At 43.6% G+C, this 11,021-nt stretch overlaps 1 protein-coding gene across 2 annotated transcripts in view; it reads right to left on the reverse strand.

Moving 5' to 3' along the window:
- Positions 1 to 10,435, reverse strand: part of trabd2a (TraB domain containing 2A) — a 56,529-nt gene extending 46,094 nt beyond the window's left edge. The window contains exons 1-3 of one of the 2 annotated variants that reach the window (XM_035183907.2): positions 10,054 to 10,435; positions 9,621 to 9,932; positions 8,017 to 8,577 (exon numbers count right to left, since the gene is read on the reverse strand). In XM_035183907.2, the coding sequence (XP_035039798.1) occupies positions 8,017 to 8,577; positions 9,621 to 9,728 (669 nt within the window). In that variant the 5' untranslated portion in view covers positions 9,729 to 9,932; positions 10,054 to 10,435. Of the gene's footprint in view, positions 1 to 8,016; positions 8,578 to 9,620 lie in introns of both variants that reach the window. The other variant, XM_047344367.1, reaches the window with a different exon arrangement.
- Between the last annotated feature and the right edge of the window lie 586 nt (positions 10,436 to 11,021).

The raw sequence follows: 11,021 nt of genomic DNA on the forward strand, positions 1-11,021 counted from the left end.
GTTTGCTCATGATCAGAGGAAAAGTGATTAAAGATGTTCACAGAAAATAAGTAGTATTTAAAAAATGTGAAAAATGCAAATGTGCAAGGAAACAAAAACCTTTGGATAAACAAAAACAAATCGATTAGTGACTTGTGAATTCTGAAGCAATGAAGAGGTGAAAAGTGTCATTTCTCAAACCCTGAAGGTCACGGGAGTGAATCTTTGAGCCGCAGATTAATGTGAAGAACGTCCCTTGTAGGATCAATGGACGGGACTGTACTTTTATACGGTGCTTTTCCAGTCTTATCACACACATTGATACACTGTGCGTCAGGGGAAATTTGGTCTCTTGGCCAAGGACACTTCAGAAAGCCGACTGAAGGTGCCGGGGTTCGAACCACCAACCTTCTGGTTAGTGGACAACCCTCTCAACCTCCTGAGCCATCGCCACTCAAACCGTCAGATTCACACCTCATTTTTTGTCACTAAAAACCAAAGCATGGCTCATTCATCTCATATATCAGGTTAATGACATCCAGAGCTTTCTTTGTTCGGTAGCTTTTTTCTTTGCATTAACCTGTTGACAGAGTTCACGCTTCATTTTCTGTCTGTGAAGCTCTCGGGGAAAAAAGAGGTTTTGAAAGCGAGAGGAGCTCCGCATCTTCGTCTCTGGTGTCACGGAACCAGACAGATGGACAGATACTGTCTGAGGAAATGCCAGACATCTAATATGGGACTGTTTGGTCAACAGTGGGGAGGAAATCAAGCACCTCCCAGGGACATGACACCCGGGGGATGCTGCAAGGCTGCGAGGACGGGTTGGAAATTCAATTCACAGAAGTGTATACACACACATATACGCAGACGTGAACTCTTGCAAACAAGCACAGGGATGACACATGTAAGCTGAAACTTCCGTGCAACACACAGACGCAGACAAAAATAAACGGATTGTGAGAAATACACTCTGGACAAATACACGTTGAGTCCCTTTAATCAAAGAATGAAGTATAATTACAACTTCAAAACTACTAAAGTCAACCACTTGTGAATTAAATGATGTAAATCACTTCCTACAATGTCAGTGAAGATAAACATGGAGCCGCACTATAAAGACTTCAGCTGCCTAACAGGTGCATTTATATCTTATTAAACTGAAGGAAGCTTATGTCAAGATATTTCACTTCCATCCATCTTTCTGCACATTTTCTTGTTTCCTGTTAATATCTCACATGACGACATTTGCTTGGACTAAGTGCCTCATCAATTATTTAAAATAACACCATCATTCATCATTTGTCTCAATAACTAATGAATAGTCCTGTAACAGAGACAATCATCTGGCAGAGCATTAAAGCCATAATGAGTTTAATAAATCTCGGTACAGGTTGTGATTTATTGCTGTGCTCGTCTTTTATTTTCCTTCTCTTGGCCTGCGTCTGCCCATGTATACGTTTCATCACTGCAGGCCATTCTGCTCTGATGATCACTGAATCAATGGAGCTCTCTCTCTCTCTCTCTCTCTCTCTCTCTCTCTCTCTCTCTCTCTCTCTCTCTCTCTCTCTCTCTCTCTCTCTCTCTCTCTCTCTCTCTCTCTCTCTCTCTCTCTCTCTCTCTCTCTCTCTCTCTCTCTCTCGTCATAGATGAAGAGTTCGATACAACTCTTCATCCATACAAAAGTTGTATGTTACGTTCCCATGAAGGCCATAGGATGGGGGAAGCAACATATTAAAAGTAAACGAGGCAAAAACGAAACGAGGGACACAAGAATGTCAATATGTGGTTTTAAGTTGGGTTATGTCCTGAATGTTTATTCATCATCCAGCCAAAAAAACTCCTGTAACTCTATATTTAGACAGTTTTAAAGTTGTTTGACTTTTTCACTTTACAGATTGTCAAATGTATTGATTATAGATAAGTAAACAAATATGTAGTGGAAAATTTGTGGGCTTAAAAGATGCTGTACAGGTAGCACTTTCCACCTTTTGCCAGTTTTTGTGCTAAGCTAAACAGCTGCTAGCATGGTAGCGCCGTAGCATCAAGTCGTTTTCACCTGGTTTCTTTATGTGGTTGTGGTTTCATGATCTTTTTGCACATCAGTTAGCTCCATAGACTGTGGATAAAATGGATATAGACTCCGGGTCCAAAAAGCAAAACCAAAGCCTGAAGTCTCTTGAATGACCAGCAGAGGGCGACTCCAAGTAGCGGTACTTTGGGAAAATGACCCCACTTCTCGTCATAGAGATCTCAATTGATTCAAGCCTGATTTTAATACAGCATGACAATCGTTTAGTAGATTATGGTCCCATTTAGAGTGAAATACACAATAAAACATGGTGTGTTACCGGGTGACTAACAGCTTGTACCGCCCAATGAGTGGAGGCGGCCGCTGAGCGTGGAAAAAACACAAGATGGCGCCGATCAAAATGTCAAACTCAAGGCTTCAACACGTCAGCTCCCAAACCAGTGGGTGACCTCACCACGTTGTTTAATCAGACATAAATGGACTTTGTGAAGTTGTCTGGTTCCACTCTCGTTTCCAAAAGGCTCAACTACTCCTTGAAGAACTGACCTACAACAAAGGCAGATTTTTTCTCATCAGACACACATGTCGTCATCATCACTCTCATTTTGCCATCTAATCTCATTACTGACGGGGTTGAAACAGATTTTCCTCTGTGGGTAAGCTCTGGAAATCACTTCACCCCAAAGCGCTGCCCATGCCGGGCTGGAAAATAAGGACAACCATTGTACTGTCTGAAACGTGCAGCTTCACTTTCTTTTTTTTAATAGAGTTTACACAACCAACACACTTAGCAGTCATTACCATCATGACAACACTGGGTGTGGGAGTTTGGAGATGCTCACACTTTGTGACAGCGACTGTCCCATCCAATGAGATTTAGCACAGGGCGAGCCGTTAGTTCGCATGTGACCTCTCAGATCTGAATCGTGGAAGCAGACATTTTCCCACAGATCTGCTGATTCAAAAAACAAACTTTTTTTCGCTGTAATTGGGAACAGATCTCACTCCGTGTGTGCAAAGAATATTTCTTGACCCAGGGGTCAAGATGATCTGTAACTAAACCCTCCGATTCCAAATCCTACAGATGTTACGTAAGGACACGTAAGCAGGACACAGGAGTTTGGACGTGAGCCTGATGTGTTTGTTGTAGCTACGGAAGAGCATTCTTCTGAAATTGGGTATGGAAATGTCTAAATTGCAGACAGACAGGAAGATATGATAATTAGGTTAAAATCACCAGCGCTCCTGAGCCTGATTCATGCTCAGTTTCACGTCGGGCAGAAGTTATGTTTGGTTTTGATTAACGAGAAGAACTTCCTCATATATTTTATGCTTCTCCTGTGGAGATGAAAAGAGAGAAGAGAGACGAGAATTGAAAACGTAAGAAGAACTGAAGTGCCCACATCAAACTATGTTTTCAGGCTGATCACTTTGCATTCCTTTAAGGTTATAAAAGAGGGTTTTTTTTGGTTTGGATTTCACTGGACCTTGCCTCGTGAAACCCTGGCAGATCCAGAATCCAGCGGCCTGTCGGCTCAAGTGAAAAGAAAACACCACAACTGAAGTTACAAGGTTGTCAAACACAGGTAACGTCATGGTTCCATTTAACAGAGGCCTTCTTTGCTTAATGGCTCTTCTACTGATCTCGGTCTGCATCTCAACTCTCCTCGTTCCAGTGCGTCCTGGTCATGAATGAACCAAAATGGGCTTCAAAAAATTCCTCCCCTGTTCTCATCGACGTGCACTGAGACCAGCATTCATCACCTCTCCACGCACCATTAGCCCCAGTGATGAGAGGAAAGAAACAACACTTTCATTAGCAGGTCTGCTCCACTGAGGTGTGGAATGTCCCATGGGTTTCCAACAACAGTGACAGAGAAAGACGGCCTTCATGCGGCCATTGTTGTCCTCAACAAGCTCACTTAGTGTAATGGGCAAGGCTGAGCCTGCTCTTCAAAAGACGAGGGGCACCGCGCAAGAATAAGAGCAGTCATGCTTAGCCAGATTAGAGATCGGGGTAAAGAAAGTATAATTCATTGTGGTTTGAAAATGATGAGCTCAAAGGGCTCCATTTATCGTGGGAGGGAAACTCAAAAATTAACACATTGCTTGTATACAAAAAAGCATCTTTAAAATGCAATTTAACAGAAACATACAAAACAACGTAAAACATTTTCCGTTTTTTATAAACTTGTCAGGACACTATGACAAAGACGGACTCTTTAAGTTCAACAAAACCTCGTACATGACTGGACCATGTGTGTTCAATGTCCAACTGAGGAGCAGTTGAGAACAGGGGAGCCGCGACAAGTAAATGAACATATTCACATATTGTATTTGTATTCAGCCAAGTGTCAGACGATTTCAAACCTTTATCTGTTAGCACGTTAGCTCAATCCATATACCCTTTTTTTCCAGTGTACATTGGCCTTTAGATCCCAGTCAGGAGCCCAGTTTTCACCATAATAACATCTGAGTCGAGAAACAATCCATTATAAATCCATTGAGCCTGGCAGCTGGAAGATGAGCCATTCAATTGAATATGTGGAGTGGTTGAGACAAAAATAACTAATATCCTGTCCAGGAGAACAGAGGTTAGAGGGATGAAAACTCCCAAACTTCACCGAAAGCAAACTTAACTATGAGTTGGAGAATGAAGTATGATATTAGGACCTAAACAGCAAAAACCAAAACAGCAAATGTGTTTTTCCAGCGCAGCAAAGGAAGAAGGGATGACAACCACAGACCCATCGGCAAATGGTGCATTCATACGATCAGAGTTTGTGTTGATGTTTCACTGAAGAAGAGAACTTGTGCATCAACTCTATCTGAAAATCGACTGAAAACCAGTTTGTATTAAAACAACATATTAACATCTTTACTACTGAAGGAAAGCAGGTACAATCTCAAAGTGTATCAGGCCTAAAAAATTCAAAATTCAAACTGAGACTGATGGTTCTGTGGAAATCTTCTACTGCCGCTGCACAACTGCAACGCACAAGAGAAAACTCCCTCTGACCTCAAGACAACGAAACAGCACAGCAAGCATTTGGATTCTAACAGTGAGTTTCGTCTGTTTGTTGGTTTTTTCGCCAGTGTCTGGGAGTCATTTCTGCATCTGTATATGTTGTTGTATTTCTTTATTTATGTTGGGTTTAATTTATGGTGGACTCATAGACAATGGTATTACGGATAGATGCCTTTTAACTCTTGGCCCTTTTTATTTTATGTTGGGAAAATATTATTTGTATGAGTTGTTTTATGACCCAACTCTTGAATAAAAGAGTTGAAAGATTAACGGCAGAAGTTATGGTCGTTATTTATTATTAAGTTAACCAAAGAATTAATCGACTAAATTGAATCGAATGAAAAACAAATGGTTCAATCAACTAATCTAAACAAATTGATAAAAAGTAATCATTGGTTTCAGTCTAAAATATGTGTTTCCCCTGGACAAAGCAATGAGGAGAGAGTTTTTCACTGCTTCAATAGCTGAATTTTTTATTTTCCATTTCCCTCCCGCTCTCCTTTACGCTCCGTTTCATGCCAAATACAAATTGCCAGTGAAAACATTACAGAGACTATTACAGACCACAGATACTGTTCTCTGGCTGCCGCCTGATTTAACAGCACTCTCAGTCAAGAATGGCGGCTGAGGCGGCAGCGTCGTTTCACCGAGCGGGTATCTCACTCATCACACTCTATCTGCACATCTCACACATGAGTTGAGCTAAAAGGTTATAAATGGAGCTGCCTTTTTTCAACTACAGGGCAAAACTGTGAAGAAGAAAAAAAAAAAAAGTGTTTACGGAGGTATTAAACGGGCGGCTTCCAGCCAGCAGGGTCAGGGCGTCCATCAAGCTGCTGTTGATTAGATTGAAACTGAGTGTGGAAGTTATGAAGTGCCAAGCCGCCTGCTTGTTGGGGCAGTGTCAGGGTAGAGGTTGGTTCTGGGACACTAGGATTCATTGTTGAGCCTTCGAGGGCCCGGTTCAATGAAAGCTGAGATGACCGGAGGGTTTTCCCTGTTGAAAATCAGCCGCTCACGCTCTTTCTTTGACATCCATCACAACAAGTTGCATATTTATACGACGAAATTAGCTGTTTGTCAACTTCTTTCAAAGGACGTCCAATACGACTGCTACGAAACTGACTAATGATGATCTGCCACCTCTTTGAGATTTATCACCTCCACCAAGGAGGAGATGTTTTGGTCCCTGCCCTCTGGTTTATCTGTTCGTCAGCAGGATTACGCAAAAACTTAGTGGAGGGATGGAACATGGGCCAAGAACGAATCTGAATCAAGGGACAGATCCAGGCATGATTCGATATTTTCATTAATTTCCCCAAGAAATAATTCATGGATCTAGATGAATACAAAAATTACACATATTTTTGGAACTGATGTTTTACGAGTGTTTGCAATTTGGCTGCAATTATAGGTTACTAAGTGGTAAGCATTTGTGAAATCAGCATAAGAAAAGTGATGCAAACCCCTGGTCTCCAATGGAAAACACATTTTGCATTTGTGCATTTTTGTAGTTTGAGAGGACGCTTGTCATAAAAACGGCCAGTGATGTTTTTCTTGTGGTGATGACGGTCACATCCAGAGTAGAAACTGATTTAAAATAACAGAAGGAATCTTAAAAATGAGAGAAGTGTAAGAGAAAGTTTTTCAGGTTAATTCTTAGTGAGAGAAAGAAACCATTTTTACTCACACTGCCGAGTTTATAAAGGAACAAACATTGCCACTGGAAATTGATTTCCATTTAATTCCCTCTTCAAAAAGTATGAAAAATTTGGTAATTTTAAATTGGACATTGGATATATGATCCTGAATAATTGCATATATCCCCCATTATTCCTCTACAAGTCAAGATAAAGCTAATAAATGTGCTGCTGGGTGGTTTAGGCACAGACTCTCAGTCTGGCCAGCCAACAAGGCCTTCTTTAAAATAACAATATTTTAAGCTTCTGGGTGTTAGACTAAATGGTCATATGTAATCCCCTTAGCCCCCCCAACCAACATTAGCAGAAATTCCTCAATAATACGCGACATGATTTGCCAGTGACGGCTGGCTGTGAGAGATGTTTGTAATGCTGAAGAGGTCACGCAGGCCACAGGCGGACAGACACAGCGGCAGACAAGGGGACTTAAGTGTGTCGGTTTGAGGAACAAGGTTCCCTTTTTTTTTTTTTTTCTGGGGATTTCAGACTCGAGTCATTAGGATCCATTTTTCCTTAATAACAAAGGACGTGGTGGAGCACGGCTGAGTGTTTGTACAGCTGATTAACACCAAACCTCTGAGCTATGGGCGAGAGAAAAATCCCAAATCTGAATTACACATCTGGTCTTTGTCGTTGGTAATACACATCTTAGTCTCCTGCGCTGGAGTAATTCAGGAGACGTGGTGAGGCCTCTTCAGCCGAGCAGAGACATTGGTTCTACTGAAACAGACCGAACCCGCCAGTTGCGCCACGTGGTAACACAACATCTCAAACCACTGGCGCACACTTGAAGCATCACTCACACAGAATATGTCGACACGGGACAGTAGCAGGATGTGTTGATCTGTGGAATCAATTAGGGATGCACCAGTCCAACTGTTACGACTCTGTTTAACAAACTCAGCCAAAAGCAAAGTACCAAGAAAATCTGAAAAACGCAACCTCTTCAACCTCGAACTGACAAACACACCGAATACACCAACTTGTCTAATGTAACACAACTTGTTTTACTGCTGGATTACGGGTTTTGTGTACAGTTTTGCTAAAAAATAGGGCCACCATGACCGTCCATAGCTGATTTCAAGAAAAACAGCCATAAATATCTGAGCCTCGACAGAATCATGAATTCCGGACTAAGCATTTCTGCTTTTGAGGTCATTGCAACAGCGATATGTTAACGTGAGGTCACACAGAAATATGCATGTGATTGCAAACTTTGCTTAAAGTAAGCAACCGAGGATCAGGTAAACCACAGGTCTGATCGCCAGTTTCAAACTCACCTGGGAGAAGTTGAGCCCGTTGAGTGGATGACACTGTTCCTCCACCTTCTCCACAGCGCCTGTCCTCTTCCTCATCCTCTCCGCCTCCTGGGCCAGGTAAAGGTCCAGCACCGGCACCCCCCGCGTCTTAATGTCCGCCTCAGTTAATGAGTTCACCATCAGCATCACCCAAACTGGCCTCTTCCTCTCCCAGTTCCCAGCGATGGCGTTGAACAGGTAGTCTGCGTACAGTCCCTTCCCCCTCTGATCCGGCGTCATCCACGACGGCATCATGAGCTTCACGTACTCGAGGTGTCTCTTGAGTCTCCGGTAGATGTCTCTGGGCAGGACGTCCTGCAGGTTCTCGCCCTGAGGAAGCAGCTGGCAGCTGGTCAGGGCTGAGATGGTGTACGGGTCCGTCAGGTCCAGCTCGAAGTAGACGATGTTGCTCTCCTGGAAGGCCTGCTTGGAGTTCTCGGGGATGAAGTCCCAGACGCGCGTGTAGGGAACGTGGATCGTACCATAGAAATATGAGGGAGGATCCCGTTTGATCGTCCACAGGAAGGAGTTTAGGTCCGTTTGCTGGAGGAGAAGAGGAAAACAACGATTCATGATTATCAGTTTAAAAGCTTTAATCAGTTATTAGTTTCTTCGTGTCATTTACTTTTAATGTGAGGTGTCACTGGGCCCGTCTGACACCAGCCAGTAAAACACTTTGTGTCTGAGTGAGAGTTTAGTGGACACATTACTAACAGACACATAATGACTTATTAACAGGCCACTTAGGACCCAAGTGCCAAACAAACAATACACATGTCAGAGACTATCAGACTCTGAGCTGTTACCCAGGAGGTTTTTCCAATTATTTAAGTTTATCCCTCATATGTGAAAAGGAAAAATCCTAATCAAAGAAAGACGAGGGGTGATCAATAAAACTGAGGTTAAAAATCCCATTCGTATTTAATACCAAAAGGAAATATATAGAGTTGATTTGATGTCCCTGTGGTAAACTCATCTGAATGGACAGTAGGTGCATGTTGCACAAAAGCCAATACACAAAACTAGTGCAGACCAAAAAGTGGCTGATTCATTGAGTGTCTATAAATGTGATGATTGATGAATCTTGTGTCAGTTATCAAACAAACTGACATTCATTCACAGCTTTTTAGTTCATTATTACATTTAAAAACAGGATTTGATTTATTTTATTAACTTTGTTGGGTTATGAGACTGAATCTGAAGATGACACCTGTGGCTGTGGGATCTTGTGATTGACATTTTGAACTATTCGTCCCACATGCACACAGATGAATCGATGAGTAAACAAACAGTTACAGGCCCCTGCACGAAGCATGATAAAGGAAACCAAACAGATTTAACCTGTTTCACCATTAACTTGCACTGGATGCCTTCTGATTACATTGTGGGGAAACAGGTTAAATGATCAAACTAAGAACACAGAAGGAGATGCAGGGGGGGAAAGAGGGTGAATGGCACCTCGGGGCTCCTGTACTGACAAAACCTCCATGAACTACAGCAAAATAAAAGGTGATGCGGCTTCTCTGGGGTAAAACTCACAGTGACCTACTCTTTCTTTAGCAGAACATGATTTCACGATGACTTACCTTCTTGTTCAGCTCGCAGTTGGCGGAGTCCTTCAGCCTCCACTGGTCTGCTCGGACCAGCAGCAGCAGCAGACAGGACTGGATGAATGCGCCCAGAGTTGCCCGCATCGTAGCTCTCCTCCTTCTCCTTCTCCTTCTCGGTCTCCAAACTTTCGCTTCTCGACGTGCTGCTGCTGCTGCTACTTCTTCTTCCACAGCCGCGGCTCCATGCGGTCGCGTAAAACGAGCTGACAAGTATCCGACAAACCGCCGGACAGAGTCATGCTGCTGCCTTCAGCCACGGACGCACCAGCGCTGCAGCTTCACGTGTGTCTGGGAGAGGGAGAGCTGGTCATCTGGGGGTTTTACGCACGGTCACACTGCTTCTCTCTCTCTCTCTCTCTCTCTCTCTCTCTCTCTCTCTCTCGCTCTCTCTCCAAACACACACACTCACCTCTCCCTGTGAGTGTGCATTGCCTTCCTCAGGAGTTTATCCAAAATATTTGAGGGTTTCGAGCCCAAATGGATCAACAGGTCCGCGACGCGTCAACGCACCTGAAGCCAAGTTTAGAGGAAGTTTGTCTCCTCCTTCTTGTTTGTTTGTTTGTTTGTTTGTTTGTGGCACCGGTTGTTGTTCTGTCACTGAGGATGGGTTTGCGCAAACTTCACGGACGAGCTGCGCTTTTCAAGGGAAAAACCTGCAAACCAAACTTCTGCTCACTCTGCTCAGTCCGCCTGCCAAGTCCTCACTGTGTATCTGCGGCTCTGCGGCTCTGCCTCTCTCTCTCTCTGTCTTGCTCTCTCCGACGTGTGTGTGCGTACGTGCAAGCGTGCGTAATTGTGCGTGCGTCAGGCAACTCCTCTCTACCCCTTGGGTTGCCTCTCTCTCTCTCTCTCTCTCTCACACTCACACGCAGTAGTAACGTGATTAAACAACACCCCACCCCGATGCGTAAAGCCCATTTGCATCATTATAACTGAAGGTGTTACACCATCAGGATTATGGGAGAATCACACCTCCGATTAATGCCAACATTTTACCATTATCCCCCTGATTGATAAATTTGAAGTCCTGATTCCAACTCGAACTATCCCACCCCTTCTTTAATTTCTGGTTTCAGACGGGTGAGGTGTCCCCTTGTTGTCACCCTATGGGAGGCCCTCAGACAACCCCGGGTGCCAGTGGAGATCCCGTGGATAGATTATCATACCCCTGGTAGTTAATGCCTTACAAACTGGAGGCATTAACATGAGAAAAAACAGCAATAACAGCGCCTGTTCCTCTGCCACACATCCGAGCACAGACATGGGAACCACAGAACAGCTCCACCTTGTTTAACGAGGAGCAGCAGCAGCTGGGACCGGGCAGGTCGTTCACCATGTGTGGACCAAATGTACTTTATTCCTACAGCAGATGATGCT

This window comes from Hippoglossus stenolepis, chromosome 18 (genome assembly GCF_022539355.2).
Source record: "Hippoglossus stenolepis isolate QCI-W04-F060 chromosome 18, HSTE1.2, whole genome shotgun sequence".
Lineage (NCBI taxonomy): Eukaryota > Metazoa > Chordata > Actinopteri > Pleuronectiformes > Pleuronectidae > Hippoglossus > Hippoglossus stenolepis.